General features: G+C 39.5%; 1 protein-coding gene across 5 annotated transcripts in view; it reads left to right on the top strand.

The window, feature by feature from the left end:
* Positions 1-19,679, top strand: part of daam2 (dishevelled associated activator of morphogenesis 2) — a 139,712-nt gene that overhangs the window by 96,150 nt on the left and 23,883 nt on the right. For 2 of the 5 annotated variants that reach the window (XM_037542209.1, XM_037542208.1), the window contains exons 6-20: positions 3,111-3,444; positions 5,187-5,297; positions 5,433-5,536; positions 5,631-5,697; positions 6,703-6,820; positions 7,746-7,884; positions 9,762-9,785; positions 10,224-10,282; positions 10,372-10,556; positions 11,981-12,292; positions 13,351-13,458; positions 14,133-14,162; positions 15,987-16,093; positions 18,445-18,529; positions 19,237-19,343. In XM_037542209.1, the coding sequence (XP_037398106.1) occupies positions 3,111-3,444; positions 5,187-5,297; positions 5,433-5,536; positions 5,631-5,697; positions 6,703-6,820; positions 7,746-7,884; positions 9,762-9,785; positions 10,224-10,282; positions 10,372-10,556; positions 11,981-12,292; positions 13,351-13,458; positions 14,133-14,162; positions 15,987-16,093; positions 18,445-18,529; positions 19,237-19,343 (1,890 nt within the window). The remainder of the gene's footprint in view (positions 1-3,110; positions 3,445-5,186; positions 5,298-5,432; positions 5,537-5,630; positions 5,698-6,702; positions 6,821-7,745; positions 7,885-9,761; positions 9,786-10,223; positions 10,283-10,371; positions 10,557-11,980; positions 12,293-13,350; positions 13,459-14,132; positions 14,163-15,986; positions 16,094-18,444; positions 18,530-19,236; positions 19,344-19,679) is intronic. The other 3 variants (XM_037542210.1, XM_017690751.2, XM_037542211.1) reach the window with 3 other exon arrangements.

The following is a 19,679-nucleotide window of genomic DNA, read 5'->3' as shown; positions in this document are numbered from 1 at the left end:
AAGGATGTATTTCTGAGAAAATTAGGTAAAAAAAGATATTCTTGAGTAAGGAAGAGGAAAGTTAACGTAAAATTAGAGGGGAAAAAAACAGGAGTTTCCAAAACAAGTAAAAAAAAAAAGGAACACCTAACAACCATGTCATATATACCAATCAGGCATAACATTATGACCACCTAATTGTTTCTATGCTCATTGTCCATTTTATCAGCTTCACATACTGTATAGGTGCACTTAGTAGTTCTATAATTACAGACTGTAGTCCATCTGCTTCTGCTTACCCTGTTCTTAAGTGGTCATGACCCCCATGGACCCTCACAGACCCTGTACTATTTGGATGGTGGCTCATTCTCAGCACTGCAGTAACACTGACATGGTGGTGGTGTGTTAGTGTCTCTTGCACTTATCTGAGTGGATCAGACACAGCAGTGCTGCTGGAGTTTTTAAACATTGTGTCCACTCTCTCTACTCTTTTAGACACTCCTAGCTTTTCAGTCCACCTTGTAGATGTGAAGTCAGAGATGATGGTTCATCTGCTGCTGCACAGTTTGTGTTGGTCATCCTTTAGTCCTTCATCAGTGGCCACAGGACGCTGGCCACAGGACGCTGCCCACAGGTTGCTATTTTTGGTTGATGGACTATTCTCAGTCCAGCAGTGACAGTGATGTGTTTAAAAACTCCAGCAGCACTGCTGTGTCTAATCCATTCAGACCAGCACAACACACACAAAGAATTGGCCATTTTGACTGGAAATGAAGGGTGGGTCTCAGGCATTTTCAAAGTACTGTGAAAGAAAGACAGAGGACTTGAACAGCTGCTGTGTGAAATGCCCATGTTTTACTCCAAGCATTGCTTCAGAACAGACTGGCTAAATCTACCACAGATCATCCATGTCAGAGATTAAATTTGAGTGAGTGTTCAGTATAGGCTTGATTTGGAAATTGGATAACAGGGGCTAATCCATACTGTAGTGTTAACAATTAACTGTGTCAAGTAGCAGGTTTAGCGCAGGCCAGCTATGATCTCATGCATGCTTTGCTCCTTGGATTCTCAGGGACTGCGGTTCACTCCAAAGACAGCTGTGCTATGCCAGGTAAACTGCATTTGCTCAAGAAGCTCAGCAACAGTGGGATCAAATGTTGTGTATGAGGCTAGAAGCTGCACTGTATGGGATAATTATGGAGTGATTTCCTCCCATTGGAGTGAGATCCGTGGTTTTCAGGGCCTAGTTGGTGCCAAGAGAGCAGTGGGAGGAGGTGGAACTTGGACCAGTTTCATCCAACCATGTCAAAACAATGTATCTATTCTGATTAGCAAGGATAAATCACAGTGGACCTCCTCCTCATTTTGAATGTCATCTCTGAGCCTCTTTGGGGCAGGAGTGCACTGCGGACTGGTGTTGGGTTCGCATAAAATATGTGGCATGTACAGAAAAGGAATGGAGCAGAGGGAAATTTCATTAATAGAAGACAGAATGTCGCCGACGCTGATGTCATCCCTGCTCTGTATATGTAAACGGTAGGTCATCTGAGAGGGCTGCGGTGGAGCAGTAAGGTTAAGCACGTGATTGACCTTAATTAGCCTGGCTAATGAGCACTGCCATTTAGGCCGCTATGATGAATGAGGGGTTGAGAGGTTTGTTCCATACTGACACATTTCAGGGTTCACTTACAGAACATACAGTTTTATGTGTTTTGTATTTATGCAGCTGAGACTATATGGAAGCCATCTGGATTGAGTGTCTCTGCCAAGACTACTGGGAATAAAAGTGACTGGAGAAAGATCACAATACATCAGATTTTTTTCAAACCTTTACTCACCTCAAATCAACTCAGCTGCACTTTATTGTAGGGAAATACAATGATATTGGTATCATATCGGTATCGGCAGATAATTGTATAAAAAAAAAATATTGCGACCAACCAGTGCTTTGATTGATACGGATATTACTTTACATTAAGGCATATTGAGTGCATTAATACTGATGCATTTATTGTATTTCAAAAGGGCCCACAGTTTAGGCAGTATTTGGTTACTATGCTATAATGTCTGCATTTTATTATTTTCTTACTGTTTTTTTTTTATTTATTGCTCATTCATACATGTCTATAAATCGCTCAACGACTTCAAACCAAAACAAAACTCAGGTTTGTGTTCTTCATATCAAACAGGCCTCTGAGATCACTGGTCTGGTGAGCTAGCAATGCCTACAATGAGAATCAAGTATTTTGCTCTTACTTGTGATGGACTGGTGGCCTGTACAGGGTGTATCCTGCGTTCTGCACATAGGTTCTAGCACCCTCCCACCCCAACCTAGAAGGATAAGCTTTTTATAAACGGTGTGTGCGTGCGTGTGCGTGCGTGCGTGCGTGTGCGTGCTTGTGCGCGTATTTAGCTTTTATGCAGCCCATCACCATTGGCATAGACAAATATGTATATGAAAAATATGAGATATTAGCATCAACCTGTAATTCCCTTATTAGCTACATTCCTAGTTTATGGTCTTTTCATTATTAGTGGGTTGAAAAAACATTGCTCTTTTGCCACCACTGCAACAGATAATCAACAATGTCACAAATATTGTCCCCTTTACAAAATATGGGACACTCACATACGTTAGGCATGATGGCTGATAAGTGCAGTGCGGCTAGTGCGGTTAGTACTTGGGATTTTACAGTCTATGTGTAGTTTGTTTTCAGGGGTGAGTAATATGTAATTACATGTGTAATTACAAAGACAGTAGAATTGACCCAGTTTAATTGTGTTTAGTGCAGTGTATAAAGCATTGGATGAAAATCACTGTACACAAATGTGGTCCTACTGGTTATTTTTCTCCTTTCTTCCAACTTATCAAACTTTTGAAAAAATATATGTTGTGATGCATATTGTGTAATGGGGGAATATCCTGAAGCACTGTGATGTTATTATATTATATTTTGTGCATACTGCCCAGTGAATGGGTTCCATGTTTTTTAATTATAGTTGCTGTGTTTGTGTTAATACCAGTTAGAATCATTCATTATGAAAATGAAAGCGTCCTGATATATATTAAAATTCTACAACACGTCTAGAAAATGTTTACACTTTTCACAGTCAAACTGCTTGCCTTGCAGGTTTGTGACACGCTTCATTGAGCTGGATGGCCTGACGTGTCTGCTGAACTTCCTGAAGAGCATGGACTATGAGACTTCAGAGAGCCGCATTCACACCTCAATCATTGGCTGCATCAAAGCACTGATGAACAACTCTCAGGGCCGGGCACATGTGCTGGCCCACCCGCAGAGCATCAACACCATTTCCCAGAGCTTACGCCAGGACAACATCAAGACCAAGGTGGCTGTGCTGGAGATCCTGGGTGCTGTGTGCCTGGTGCCCGACGGCCATAAGAAAGTACTCCAGGCAATGGCCCACTACCAGAAATATGCAGCCGAAAGGACACGCTTCCAGGTACCATGCTTTTCGGAAAATCCCAAAAGTATTAGAAACAGTGCAGTTTTAATGCTGGGGTGCTTTAAAACCTTGAACAGATGCTTGGCAGTGCGCATGGTGGCCTTAGGTTCATGAGAGCATTGTATTCTAATGGTCAGTGCTTTTCGATGAGATTATTGATGCACAGATTAACACCTGAGTCAGAGATGGATGGACTAAATTAGGTGAATGCCCTAATTAGAAGCAATGTTTACAAACTTTTTTTAACATATGTTGTGTATGAGAGACATCAGCTTTAGAGAACCTGCATATAGACGTATGACAGTGTGCATGTTCATAATTTTGTACTTGGTCTTGCCCTCTGAATGTCAGCTAACTAGAATTTATTGATGTATAATACATAAAAGGGGTGATAAAAGTGGTGCTGATTATTGAGTATTGATTTAGTGAATTTTTTTAGTTTTGCAAAAGTTGACTTACAGAAACTGTCATGCAAAGCATCAGAAACTAAAGGCCACATTTTTTTTCCTTTATTTTCTTTTTTAGTGCTAGCATTTTGGCAGGTGGTATTATTGCCAGTGTTTGAAAATATACTTAGTCTGTGCCTCTGTAATTTCAACCGTGGGGCATGCTGTGAAGAATAACAATTACGCACACTTACAGAGGTCATGTTTTATGGACCTTAAATGTATGTAGAGTCGTATGTCTTCACTGTTTGTTTGTTCTTGTATTTTTGTCATGCTTGGCGACAACTAATGTGAGTCTTGAAACATTAGTGGTAAGCATGGCTTTCTTCCATGGACCCAGTGACTCTCTGGACAACTGTAGTCTACTTGCTTCATGCTTCATGAGAGTATTCTGTACATTCTTCATTTGGTTTTGACATTTTTTTCAACAACCCATTGTTTACACGCAATAAATAGAACGCTGCTGTCAGAACAAAACCTTGTATGTCCATTTTTGTTGTTTTCCAGTTTTTGACATCATTTGAAAATGTATGTTGCTCTTTATATTGTTTGTAAATTTAATGATGAAAGGATAAAAAGAAACAGCTCAAAATGACTTGGGAAAAAGTCTGGTTCCATTGACTTACATTACTAGTGAAGAAGGCTTTTTCCTTCTCCTGTAAAGTTACCATTTTGGAGATATGAGGTTTTTATTCTGACAACAGCAAGATATTTGTTTAACATAAGCAAGTAAATGTGACCATAAATAGAAGCTCCACTCTTCTTTAGTAAAGCATTGACACTATAGGTTTGTAGACACCCTTCTAATTAGTACATTCAGCTACTTTAAGATGCTCATTTTAGTGGCAGAAGTGTTCAGACAGCTTTTATAATCTCCATAGAAAAGCACTGAACAGTAGATTGGGATGCTGGGGGGGTGTAAAGCCCCCTAGCGTTGGGCTGTGGGCCTGCAGAACTTCATGATGAGTTAGAGTGGCACTTGTGATCCAAATCTAATCATTCAACATCAGTACCTGACCTCAGTAACGCTCTTATGGCTGAATGCAAACAAATCCTCACAGCAGTGGTCAAATATCTAGTGTTAAGCCTTCCTGTAGGAATAAGATGCTAACTCTATTTATTTGACTAACATGTCAACATGTCTAGCCATGAAAGCATATATCAGCAAGTTGCTTTGAAGGCTTCTGAGCCACAAAACTGACTTAAGCTGGTGAGAATAGATCCCATGTGTCTCTGATTGTGTCAACAATGCCTTGCTTATAGTGCTTAAACAGTACTGACTCTGTCTTTCAGACTCTTCTGAATGAGCTGGACAGGAGCACAGGTCGCTATAGAGATGAGGTCAACCTGAAGACTGCTATCATGTCCTTCATCAACGCTGTGCTAAACGCAGGAGCGGGAGAGGTTGGTTGATCACTGAAGGGTCATGCTAACTCTTCACCAGAATCGCAATAGATTTTTTACATTAACTATAAATATTATTACATTAAATGTCGGTGTTAAATGGTATTGTGTTACTTCCTTTGCTTTTGTGTACAGGACAACCTTGAGTTTCGCCTTCATCTAAGGTACGAATTCCTAATGTTGGGGATCCAGCCAGTCATCGACAAGCTCAGAGGTCATGAGAACGCAACTCTTGACAGGTGAGAGGCTTTTTTTTTATTTAAGATAAGGATAACTCATCACCAAGCCAATCAAAAACCATCCAATGCACCCATTTTATCTGTGTTCTTTCAGACATTTGGACTTCTTTGAGATGGTGCGGAATGAGGATGACTGTGAACTGGCGAAACGCTTCGACATAGTAAGTCTCATTGGCTGTGTTTACACGCACAGAATTTTGCCATTCAAATTGAACACATTCTGATTATAAATTTGCATTTACAGCATTTAGCAGAAGCTCTTATCCAGAGCAACTTACAAGAAGTGCTGTGTATATCTAGAGAAAGTATCTTGGCTAGTTACCAACAGGTTAGAGTGAAAGACGGTCCTGAGCTCAGATACTGCTAGAAACACAGTCACTGTTGATACCCAGAAAATTAAATTAATTCTGAGGTGTTTATATGTACACTGTCCTTAACAGTCTGATGGAAAATCTCCATTTACATGCACACAAGTTATCCAATCCAAAATTACACGCATGCATAGAGAACCACTTGGTGTAGACGTTACCATGACAACGAGCATCACGTGAGTCATGCCAGAGTGAGATGAGCAGCAGTGAGCAGTGCTTTTTTTTTTTATAATTGCTTTAAAAAATATGAATCAGGAAAACATGCTTCACATGTACTTATTTAAGAAGGCAGAGAGGGGGATGTCGTGTTCTGAAACACGTAAGTTGGACGTCCATCCCACCACCGTCTTTTAAAGTTCAAGGCTCCTTTGCAGACCAGTTCCTGCTCCCACCATGGTGAACGTTATACATTTTTGCTAAGACATGAACGTACTTAAACTAAGTACTAAGGTGTTTACATGGTTATTGTTCTTCTATTTAACAGATTGAACGTGGTGGGGAAATCCTGTAAACAATCAGATTGTATTCCGAATGGCCTCGGTCAGACTAGCTTATTCCAATGGTGTTATACATGGACATATTCTATTCCGATTGAGCTATTATTTAGATTATTAACATTTATTATCAGTCAGATTTCTCGTGCTTACTGAGCGCAAGTTCTGGGCTGTTAAGGTTTTCTTTCCGTTCACTGAAATGATCTTACAGAAACAGAATGAGCCTTTTTTAAATGTAATTTTGAAACTCCTGACTTCATTTACGCCTTAATTGAGGAAATGAACGGGGATTTCCTTGCAGACGCACGTGGACACAAAGAGTGCCAGCCAGATGTTTGAGCTGATCAAGAAGAAGCTGAGCCACACAGATGCCTACCCTCACCTTCTGTCTATTCTCCAGCACTGCCTCCAGATGCCATGTGAGTGCTCCTCTGCTGCTTCACAGTCAGCCAATCAACCAGTATAATAACTGTATTTTCCACACAGGACGTACCAGGCGCGTTTTTGTAGGAGCTTGAGAAATAGAAATGAGCAACAGAAGTGACAGTTATTTTTTTCAGGACTTAACAGGATATTTGTAACTTTTTAATAATATTTTTCATGGCCTGAGATGCTGATATATGATCTCTCAACAGACTAAACCTCTTGCCTCTCGCAAATCTCACTGCTCAATTTGTGAACAAAATGATATGAATAATGCTGAACTGTCTTCATGTCAGTTTTGGCCTGGTGTGTAGATTTTTTTTAGGTAATTACATGAGAGAGCAATTGCTTATAGTAGTTGTGACTCTCCTTTAGATCTGAATTGTTTGGCATTGAGCCTCCTAGTGGCCATTCCACCAATATTTACTTAGATATTTTGATTAAAATAATCAAATGAAACGTTTCCCTATAACTCTGTCAGATTAACCAGGACACTGTTGTCTCTGTGTGTGAATGTTGAGTTGTTAGCGAGCAATGATGCCTGAAAACAATTCACATTTTTTTCACAAAGGGATAAAACGGACATGGCTGCAGCTTTCTTGATATCAAAAATCTGTGTACAATTTTGGCAGTAATAAAAATAATAAAAATAAATAAAATAATTAAGCCACTGAAAAATGATTTTTTAATCTGGTGTGCACCACATATTATCATGTGCTCAACAGATATTACCAGATAAGCACTAGATACTGTTTTGGTATTTTATACCTGGTAGTGTCTAGTGCTGATCTGAGCTAGATTTTATTCCCCCCACCTGAAGAAAAAAAAACTTTTAAAAGGTAATAAATAATTTGTGCTTTTGTAGCTCTGTGCTATTGGACTGTGCTGTATGGAACTATTACAATGTCCTTTATACTGTAGACAAACGTGGAGCAGGCGGCATTCAGCAGTGGCAGCTTCTAGACCGCATCCTTCAGCAGATTGTTCTTCAAGATGACAAAGGGGAAGACCCAGATGTTTCTCCCTTGGACAATTTCAATGTCAAGAACATTATTCGAATGTAAGTGGCTCCTCATTAAACAGTCCCAGCATTATTTCATTTAGTTAGTTTTTTTTTTTTTGCCTATAAGAAAACGTCAAACATATCTGTCACTTCAAGCTTGAAAGGACTAAAAGCGGAATGGGGGACCATGGGGGAGGCATGAGCTCACCTTTAGATCTGGTGTAGATCAAAGCACAGTCTGGCACTGCCTGCTGTTGTAGAGCTAGAATGGTTCAGGCTTGACTGAAGAGCAGAATAATGAGAGAAACATCGCACCACCTCCCCGGATGGCTGATTGGAAAAGAGTGGGCCGACGTTCTTAGATGTACACACACAATGCGGCTGTGAAAGTTGGGGGGGTGGGGGAGTTGTATCAGACCACATTTCTTACCACTTTTTTCACACAGAGCTGAGTGAACATTCCAGGGTCTGAGGTGATGGACTGGACATGGTGAAAGTATGATCAAAAGCTATGACTCCAATTGAATTAGCCCAGTGAATCGCACCCATTATGTAAGCTTTATTGAGAGCTGTGATGGTACTCTTGAAATTAATAATACTTTCTTATTAATCACAAACATGAAAAATAACCAGTCGCTGCTAAATAATGATACTCAACAAGCTAGCAATAAAAATCAGTGCAGTGAGAGATTCAGGGTTGTATTTTTGTCAAGATCGTACAACTCTTTGAACCTCTGTTGTAAAGGTTCTGTACCAATTAAAGTTTGTTTTTTTCTTTTTCCTAGAACTGTACACTTAGTGAAAACCCAGGAACTTTACATGACCTTTATGGCTTCTTGCTTCCTCCTGAGCTTTTGTTGTCCTGCTATTCCCTCTCTCTGTCTCTCTCTCTCCCCCTCTCTCTCACTTGCACCTATATATATATATATATATATATATAATTTTTAGTTTTTTAAAAATGTGTATATATATATATATACTCCAACTTTCTCTCTCTGTCTTACTCTCTTATGTCATTCTCTCTTTCTATCCCTATATTATTTATTTATTTATTTCTCTCTCTCTCTCTCTCTCTCTCTCTCTCTCTCTCTCTCTCTCTCTCTCTCTCTCTCTCTCTCTCTCTCCTCTACTGCAAACTCTCTTCACTCCATTAGCTTTTACAGTGTGATTATTTTCCTCATCTGTCCATCTTTCTATAATCCCCTCTTCACTTCGCTTTGCCTATTTCAGTCTTTCTATGTTTAGACCAAATAATCAGCAATCGCACACTTCCATTCTCCATCACCACCGAAAGCAAGCCAAGGCCCATGATTAATGTGTTTAGTCTCCAGTTTGAAGGCAAGGTTGGAAAGTGTTGCACGAGAACAGCTTGTGTGGTGTGAGCTCCTCTGCCAGCTCCTACTGAACTTTGTTTATCTAATTTTTACACTCTTGTGTAATTCTTTCCAGTAGCAAACAGCATCATCTGTATTTAGTAGCTAACGCAAGCCCATTCCTATTCACTGAAGTGGCATTACAGAGCTGAAATGGATCTTCTGCCTTCACTAATGGCCTTTTGGCCTGACATGTTTCTTCTAGCAGTAGGAATAAAGTGTCCTACCAAAATAGAGAATGTTATTCCTCGTGTTGGCTGGTAGCTGAAAGCCTTTTGTTTTACCTCAACAATATTGGCGTCAGCCGCAGACTTAATCTCTTCTTTGTTCAGGCTTTGTGGGGCAGAAATGTTTAAATAAGTGACAGTGCAGTAGTAAATCAGAAGTGTTGACATTTAAACTGTTTGCAAAAATGGAAAGAGACAACACTCTCCATTATACATCATGCTTCTCTGAGTTCATACTGATCATCTCTTATTTTCCTTTTTCATTCCATCTCTGTGGGTGCTGTCAGATGTTAATTGCAATTCTGTTGTCTCACTTTCTCTTTGTCCTCCTCAGCTATGGAAAGCAACGCTTGTCCAGGTCTTTGATTTTAGTCTTTTTCAGAAGGCTGTTCCCATAAACCTCCTAGTCTTCATCTGACCAGAGAACTAAAACCTTCTCTAAAGATACAGAGTCATTTAATGACCTCTTATGTCCGAGGTTGGCCCTTCATACCCAGCTTAACTGTGTCTATGATCCTGTGTTGCTGAGATAAAATGGAAATAACACAATTCATTTTCATACAAACCATTTAAAATGCTGCTTTAATGTCTCTGACCCCAAACTGATTATATATGTATTATTTACTATTTATATTTGTTTTACTTAATTAACAAACAAAAATAACACAACAGTTGAATTAGTTAATAAAAGCAGAGGTGAGTAAAGCAAAACAGCAGTAGAGCAGAGTTTTTCTTCTATATCCAACCATGTGAGCTTTTTCCATGCCGTGCTAATGGCTTTCCTCTCTGCCAACAGGCTTGTCAATGAGAACGAGGTGAAACAGTGGCGAGACCAGGCAGAGAAGTTTCGGAAAGGTAACTTCAGTACACGTATTTGAACAAGCACTGAGTGAGAGAGAGCAAGAGAGCACTTGAATGATGCTGGCTTTCCTGTCTACTCTTAGATCATGCAGAGCTCATGGCACGGCTCGAGAGGAAGGAGCGGGAGTGTGACACCAAAACACAAGAGAAAGAGGAAATGATGAAGACTCTAAACAAGATGAAGGATAAGCTGCAGAGGGAAGGAGTGGAGCTGCGCTCTGCCAGAGAGCAGGTTATAGACCTGTCCTCTCGGATCACCGACTTCTCCGTCAGTATTCCCTTCCCCTACAGTCTAACATCCCGGATTACTTGGGTTTAGTTGGATAACTGTTTTTAAGAATTAATGTCATGGCCAAAATGTTATATCATGATACTGTAATGTGATCTACAGTGTTTATTATGACATTTAACAGTTTACTACACACTAAAACCAAAATGGCAATGATTATATAACATAACATTTATATGTAATGTCATGTAACACATAAAAACTGTCCAAATTCAACAGTTATAGTACTTTTTTAAGGTACGGAATACAAAACTATATCACAATGGTTATCAATCCTGGTCCTGGAGCACCACTGCCCTGTTCCCCCTACACCCAACACATCCGATACCACTAACAATCTCATTAACAAGCCCTTCCTTATGTGAACTGAGTGTATTAGAGCAAGTAAAACACCCCAGCCTGGAAGGTGGTGGCATAGTGCAGAACCAAGGTTGAGAACCGCTGCAGTGTATGGGGTTTCTTGTTGCACTCTCAAAAATAAAGGTGCCGCAAAGGGTTCTTTTAAAGTGATTCCACAGAAAAAACACTGTTTGATCCAAAAAGAACCATTTTTATTAAGTCCCAACTTGCATCAGCACCTTCTGAGACTCATTTGAAAACCACTGATGTAAAGGTACTTAAACTTAAATAGTTTTTTATTATGCAAGTTCTTTAAATCTTTAAAATATTCCTCATATTTAATGTTTAAATATATATTTAATAGGTGGTTCCTCAAAGTTATTGAGCAAAGAACCCTTTCTGGCACCTTCATTTTTAAGAGTGTTTAGCCCTGGATATGCTAGTGCTCTGTTAAGTCATCCAAGCATTGGTGAAAACATGCAAGCAGTTAGCCTCTTCGTTCAGTGGTGCTTATGATGAAAAATGAATAAGAAAGGATGACGGGTATATCATGGATAAAAATAATGAGAGTAATAAGCATCACAATTTAATATCATATTGCTCATTGCAGACTACTTTAGACCAGGGCAGCAATGATAGTATCATGGTCTGAAGCCTTAGTTGTTTTTGTAAGCAAAAGGATTTTTTCTGTCACAGTCTTCCTAGATGCAGCTGTAATATTTCAAGAAGGTTTTTTTCTGATCTTTTTGTGTTTTGTCGTATATAAAGTTGGGTGTTGTTTGAAATTTGCCGATTTCTCTACCTTCTCGAAAAAGTCCAAAACCATTCCAAACTGATAATTTGAGTATTTTATTACAGAATGCTTAAAAACAAACGGAACAAAAACTTTTAATATTCTGATTGGAAGCTAAACTGAATTGAAAGAATGAATCGAAAAAAAGAAAATAAAAATAAAATGTTTTGCTCTAATAGAGTGGAACCATTTTTTCCTAAAAGATTCCTAAAAGAGTTGACAGATGATACCCAACTTCACCTGATAATTTATCTCTCTTGTCCTTCTTTAGAATGGAAGTGTTTCATTTCCTCCACCACCTCCTCCACCTGGAGGCCCAATGGCTCCTCCACCGCCACCCATGATGGGAGGCTTTCCTCCACCTCCTCCTCCACTGCCCTTTTCTAGCCCGCCCCCACCTCCACCACCACCTCCCCCTGGTGGCCCTCCTCCTCCTCCTGGAGCACCCCCCATCTTCACTGGAGCTCCACCTCCACCAGGGCCGGCCTCCTTCAGCAGCAGCAGCAGCACCAGCCTGCGTACCAAGAGCATCCCACAGCCATCACACCCACTCAAGTCCTTCAATTGGGCCAAACTGGGCGAGGTGAGCATGTCATGATATTGTAATGACTAAATAAACATAAAAGTCTTGTTTAAATGTCATGAATCAAGCGTAGAGCAAATACATGTGCAGGTTGGGCACTTTGAGAAAACATTGTGTAATGCTTTGGCTTTCTCTCCCAGGAAAAAGACAAATCTGTTTAACACTTTAATCGAAGGCTGCCTACATAAGGACTTCTTAGCACCTGCATAAGCAAGCCATAGCATATTTTAAAAGGGGTGACGTTTTATCTTGATCTGTCCTTTTTAGGTGAAACAAATACCCCACAAACTTTCAGTAGCATGTCAAAAACATAAGAGGGTTAGGATTAGGTTTTGGGTTGAAGTTAAGGTTAGAGTTGGGATCAGGGCCAGGGTGAGGGTTAGGTTTTGGGTAAGGTTGGTAAGGACAGGTTTTGCGTAATGACATATCAGTACATCTACCTCATGTCAGTAATGTATCAACAGAACATCTACAAGATATTTAATTCAATGTTTTCAGATGTTTCACTACTGCTACTATGTTGTTGATGTGTTGCTGATAATCTGTTGAGTTTATTAATCATCTACAAAGGACCACTCCACATAAAGCATTACCAAAAAAGAGTGTTTGAGTATGTACACAATTACATATTGGAGTTTAATTTGTAAAAATAAGTTATGTTGACGTAAGCGCCCCTACACTAAAGTGCTAGATGCTTGTTCCTTTTATAACAGTATTATGAAGTATGTTACTGAGTGTGTAAGTCAGAGGCCTAGCTAAAAACACCATATATCAGGTTTGTGAAAGATCTTGATGCCCTCAAACTGCTTCCCTGAAATGCTTGAGGACATATTTTAAAAAACTGATACAAAACATGACAATCTTAACTAAGCTTCTACCTTCATAACAGTCCAAAATAAATGTCCACCACTTTAGTTTAAGTGCTTTTTGATCAGTACAGTTTCAGGTAGCTTTCAAATTAAGCGTCATCGTTCATTTTCAGAGCCTGAGAAACAGTTTTCTGGAGTCTGTATGCATCTTGATCATCTTTCATGCTGCATCTTCCCTTATTTCCGCAGAACAAGATCACTGGTACCATTTGGCATGACATTGATGACCTGAGGGCCTTCAAAGTTCTCGACCTGAAGGAAATTGAGAAGATGTTCTCAGCTTATCAGAGGCAACAAGTATGGACAATTTGGCTGAATGCACGGTTCATCTCAGTTGTGTTAGAGCTGAATGTTCAAGTAAAAGACCCAAAGAGCAAAGTTCTCATATATTCTCACGTCATGCTTGAACTTAGTTGTGTTTGACAGTTGTTAAACGTGTATGAGAATGAGTTTGCAGAAGAAACAAAGCTCTTCCTCTTGTAGTCAGCAGTAGCTACAGCAGCTGTTCTTTGCTGAATGGCTCGTTGTGCTTCAGAGGCTGTAGAGCTTAAGCATGTGGTAGTATCTTTAGTGCTTTCATTGGGCTAACAGATGCTCTTTTAGGCCTCACAGTGCCAAGAACGGGTATCAAAAGCACAGCCAATGATGCAACCTGACTTAATACCATGACAATTATTCAATTTACAGTCAAATTTAATTATTCAATTGAAGTCAAATACATAAAATGTACTATATCAACCTATTTTGCTAGAAAATTTATGGATTGCTTATACAGTCAATCAGTACTTTGTGGCATCAATAAACTGGGCCTACGAGGATGTGTGGAGCATCCAGCCCTGCATGTAGTCTGATCTTCAGCCCAGCTCTGGCTGAGCTTTTTGCTGTTGTTCTGCTGCTTGAGAAAACTAATCTCTGCATGTTTTCCAATGTTTTTATTCTCTCTCTGCCGCTCTCTACATCTGCCTGCCCAGGAGCTGCTCACTAACCAATCCTTCAAGCAGGTGAGTCTTCAGTTTCTGTAGTTAGTGCCTTTTAGCTTTCTAGAAGCAATTTGCTTTTAGCCACACATTTCATGTTTTTGTGTAGTTTATGCATTTTGCATTTTAAGTTGGTTAAGCAGTGTTCATAAGTAACAAGTTTAAGGTTGAATTTTCCAGCCACTACAGTGTCTATAGAGGTAATTGTGACCATTTTGAATTTTGTACCACATTTATACCACATTTTATACCACAGACTTGAAGAATAACTGGAAAAACAAATCATTTTGTTATGATAGGACTACATCAATAAAACACATAAGCCACCATCTTCTTCAGCAACATACTCTCTCATAGTTGCCCCCTGACCTGTCCCATTCTATTGCAACTATTACATCTTGTTCTGAGTTGTACTTTATAAACTATTTGCCAGTTCTTTACACACATTTTGTGAGGTAAATGAGATGTGGCCACTTTGGCTTTTTAAGGTAGAAATACTCAGATAAGCCAAATAAGTTGCTGATTAACCGCTGCCAAAATAGCATTCGAGTTACTAGAATGGCAGAAAAAAAGATGAAGCACAGTCTAATTTTTATAGTCAATATGATGGCCAGTGATTTTATGAGGTGGACATACTCCGAACTGATTGGTTCTTAACAATGTCAGACTAAAATATGTACTAATTTAGTAAAAGTCCACTTTTTTGTTTCAAAATTCTTACCACTCAGAAATTCAAAATGACCATTTTCACCTTTGTAGTGTTAAAGTAGTGAATTTTGCCATCACATTGTACCTGAGCAGTTTAAAAAAAATAAGTCCGTGAACTGTGCAAACAAAGCTGTTCGTGATGTTTGTGCAATGTCTGGTTGATGTTGCCCTTTTATGCCATGTTTTAGACTTCAAGCTAAAGTGCTGTTATAATTGTAATAAGCACTCCACCCCCAAGCTCAGTATTTCCTAAAGCTTAGCCACCCAACACATCTGCAGGGCTGGTAGTGAGTGGTGTTTTGGCATGGCCTGAAAGTTGCATGTGTAGGAGTAGTCCCCTGCCCTCCTGCCAAACCAAAAACCTCGCCAGTCACTCCTGAGAAAGAGGGAGAACAGCACCACAGCCAGCTGTGGAAGAAGTGAGCCTTATTTGGACCCTGGTCCAGGGGCAGTTGCATCACTCCTGAACCTTCAGAGAACATACAGAGAACAGGAAAAGATTTTGACCCATAAATAGCGTACTGTACTTTAAACACGCGCCCCTCAACAGCCAAAGTTCTCTCACATGTCTGCTGAGCATCAGTCACGTGGTGCCTGCTCAACCGTCTGCTCTGAATCCCGCTGCTGCTTCCTGTCCTTTGAGTGGTTTATGGAAAGTTATGGATTTAACGTCCGTATTATGACTCACTGCATCTTCTCACAGTTTCCTTTGTTTATCTAATACTGCACCAATATATTCTCCTTCACTGGAATAATTTTCACGATTGTAAAACATGGTCTTGGGGTGAAATTTATTGTTGCCTTATCCCTTTAAAGGCAAGTACACGATCCCTGATGTAAGTTTTGGCACATTCATGAACTGGAAAGCCAGTTCACCCACACACTGTACAGCTAAGGCGCTCATGGAGAAAGGTTCGGGAATGGCCAGTCATTCGATCAGCAATAAATCTGTGCTATCTATGAACTTTTTCCTTACACAGTTTACCAATAAAATAAATCTTACAGAATCTTTGGCAAGGTGTTTTTTTTCCAAATTCCATCAAGTTTAGGCCATTAGTTCTCATGCAAGGTGCTTCTAAATACAGTCCACTTATCCTTCTGATGACAACGTCTCCTCCTCCTCCTTGTTCTTCTCTGCAGAAGGAGATGGGTTCCATGGACGACTTGTACCTGACTTCGCGGAAAGTAAAGGAGCTGTCAGTCATCGATGGGCGGCGGGCACAGAACTGCGTTATTTTGCTCTCCAAGTATGTACTTAGTGAGTCAGCTCATTGTTGACTCAGCACTTTCATTCACTGTGGAGACGCTGGAATTGTGCTTATATGGATGTGAACTACTCAGGATTAAAGGCGTCACCCTGAGGGACCAGGCTGTCAGCTTTGAATGAAAATGTTATTTACATTTTTTTGCTAGTCCTCAGTGTTTTAAGGTAGACTTAAACCCATTTACGCAGTAATGAAAGATGCATGTTGGTTCATTACCACGTTTAGGCCCACAGAGATTGCTGAATCAACGCATTTGCCCATCTGACAGTGTGTAACTTGCTTTGCATTGGCGGTGTAGCAGGTTTCAGAGCTGTGTATTTTTGTATTTTGAGTTAAAAGATACATTTAAAAAGAGAGCTAAAAATGAGTGTTAGAATTCTAAATATTGGTTTCTATAGAAACATATTATTATATTATTTTAGTAAAATATTTTGAATTGTAACCTTTGCCCTGTATATTGTCTTTGCAGTTGAAAATTACATAAACATGGGCTTGGCATGGATTACTCTCTTAAACAGATATTTAAAGGGGAATTCCACAGATATTTCTGATTGATTCAGAGTGGTTTGATGTGAAATGGTTAATTCTAGAAAAGCTTACCAACTCCTGTTTCGTTACAGTGGTGGTGATAGGAACCAGGGGTCGCAATGTCTACAGTTTCTAAAATGACCAGTGAATTTATATGTCTTTTGACTTTTTATATGTAAAGTTAATACAGTATTAAATAATAAACCAATATTAAAACTGAAACAGAAGGTTTTCATTATGGACCATGAAGGAGTTTAAAAAAAACAACAAAAGTAAGGCCAAAGTTTCTTCAAAACAATTGGTTCAGGCATCAGGCAGCATATCCATAACCATTTTGATACAATAACTTTGGCATTAAACTCTTCAGACGTCTGGTTCCTGTCACTACTGTGGACAACGCTGACTCCATAAGTTTGAATGACTGTTTACATCTCAATTTCTACATAATTAAATCATTTTGAGAAATCGGTGGAAGAGAAATCTCCTTCTATTATAAGCATCCAAATTCATTTTGTGTCTGTGTCAATACAGGAAAGATTTGTGTTGGTATACAGGACTTTGTGTTCGTTTCAGATCATCATCAGACTAAAAATGTTTTTTATAGTTCTTTTATGCTTTACCTCGTTGTGACCTTGAAGGGTTAGTTAAAATTCCACACATGGGCAGTCAGCTCTACAGATAAAACAGCCTGTTTTGTTTACATCTGTGCCAAATTTTGGAGAATGCATTAGAGCTAGAGAAAGCTCAGTCTGGCCCGGCAGGCCCAGGGGGCAGCTAACATCCTAATGAGGGCAGCACGAGATCGATGGAGCTTTGTAGAGCAGTCAGGCCCCTATTGATCACAGCTTACAGAGCAAAGCATTGATTAACCCCAACACAGTCACTGCTGTGTGTATGTGAGTAAGGTCACCAAGGTTCATTTCACATGTTTGGGTGTGTGATTACATGATGCTCAAGTGATGAAGCCCACGCTTAGTGTTCCAGCATGCTTTGCGCATCAGATGCACAAAAACACTGACCGATTCAAATGTGACCGTTCAGTTTTTTTTCTGTGTAATTAAGTAACTGGACGTAGGGATGGGCAATATGACAATATTTTATTGTGTCATAATAAAAAATGACACAATAAACCCCTCTATACTTTTTTTTTTCTAAGCATATTATGAATACAGTCCGTGCTTAAAGAGCACAGGTCTGACTACTTGTGTTTAATTGGATTTACTGCAGTGCAGGATGTGAAATTTTTAATAAAAATCATTTGTATTCATGGATTTTGAGTTTTATTTTTTTAAATGCCACTACTGGTGCAATCTGTCTGTTCCAGCCCATCACACCCAGAAAATGTAACCATCATGGTACCTGTCATGTATAGAGAAAGTGCCTTTAACTATCGCAATGTGGTATTTTTGCCGTATCGCCTAACCTTTGAGCTAGGAGTCCAGTTTTCTTTAGTCTCACTTTAGCCATGTACTCACTTAGTTATTAATTCCTATTTTGGGATTAATATAACTTTGTTCTGTTGGCTCAGCTGTTGGATTACTTTGGTGGTACTCACACTTCTCAATTTGGTGCTTTAGCATTTCATTATAGACCTAAAAAGCTACAATAACTCAATAATAACAAACTCTAGGTTCTGTGCTGATCAATGCTGGATCCATGATATTTAAGAAGGAAAATCAGGACTTTTTAGGATATTTTTTTTTTCTTCCTGCTCAGTTCAGGCTACTTGTACTTGTCAGCTATAACTCTTACTTGAATGTGGACCCAGCCCCTCTCATTATTTCTTATTATTTCTGCCCATGCAGGTTGAAAATGAGCAATGAGGAGATCAAGAGAGCCATTCTGGAAATGGATGAGAGAGAGGAGCTGGCTAAAGATATGTTAGAGCAGGTATTCTGAAGCTTACAGTGTTGACATCTCAGCTGCAGGACTGCTATGCTTGTGACTATTTGATGTGGTTAAGTATGTACTATATTTAAAGAAGAATTATTATTTATATCATCCCTTCAAGTGATACTTTGGTCCAAAACAGACATGCTTGTGTAGTTTCTTACACTATGTGTCATGCTGTAATTGATAATAATGGAAAAAATATCACTGCATACTCGAAAATGGTAGTAGCAGCCGTCTAGAAGCTACTACTTTGTTCATGGTTTTCTGCATTTACAGTATATTAAGTTTGTCCAAGTCTATTTGAGACTACTTAACAGCTGTAGTTTGAGGCAATTATGTGATGTTTTAGGCATGCACCTTGCAAAAAATGCTAAATGGTGGCTGTAAGCTTTCATTACTTGTTAGCTGCACTAGCCTTGAAGTGCAAAATTGAAGAAGCAGTGATACCAAACATGGCTGATTGGCTACGTTTGGATTCGGAAAAACTGGAAATTTTTTAACTTGCCCCCAAAAGGCCCAATATGTGGATCCTCACTCCTGTTATTATGTGACTCGCATATTAGCTTCTTAGCAGAATGCAAAGTATTCAGATTAAAATGGAATAATAAGTCTTCAGTTTAAGGGGGTAACTTATAGATTCCTGACATAGGGATTTGAATCTATAATACAATGTATGGATAATCTGTGCTTCTTTTTGTTGGCAGCTGCTTAAATTTGTGCCTGAGAAGAGCGACATTGACCTCCTGGAGGAGCACAAGCATGAGTTGGAGCGCATGGCCCGGGCTGACCGCTTCCTCTTTGAGATGAGCAGGTGAGGGCTGGTCATTTAGAAGATTGTTGCTTAGACCGTTATAAATGAACCCTGCAATGAGTGTGAGCTGAGGTAAAGCTTAGTTTGGGAGCAACACTGTACTGGTTTAATATGGAAGTACAGTATATCTTTGTCTAAGATAAGTGCTCTTTTCATGTGCAAATGAAAAACATCCCGTTTTCATGAACGAGAGTTCCCTCTCATTGTGGTCTCCTTGATTACTAATGGCATGTTTTTGTCTTTTATGAAATGAGCCTGTGGTCTCTTGAATTTCCACTACCTCCTCTCTAGTCTCACCGGCGCCCCAAACACTTTATTATTTTCCCTCTTTATCAT

Source organism: Pygocentrus nattereri, chromosome 10 (genome assembly GCF_015220715.1).
Source record: "Pygocentrus nattereri isolate fPygNat1 chromosome 10, fPygNat1.pri, whole genome shotgun sequence".
In the NCBI taxonomy this organism is placed as follows: domain Eukaryota; kingdom Metazoa; phylum Chordata; class Actinopteri; order Characiformes; family Serrasalmidae; genus Pygocentrus; species Pygocentrus nattereri.
Note: the sequence above shows the minus strand (reverse complement) of the source record. Positions and strands in the feature narration are given on the sequence as shown.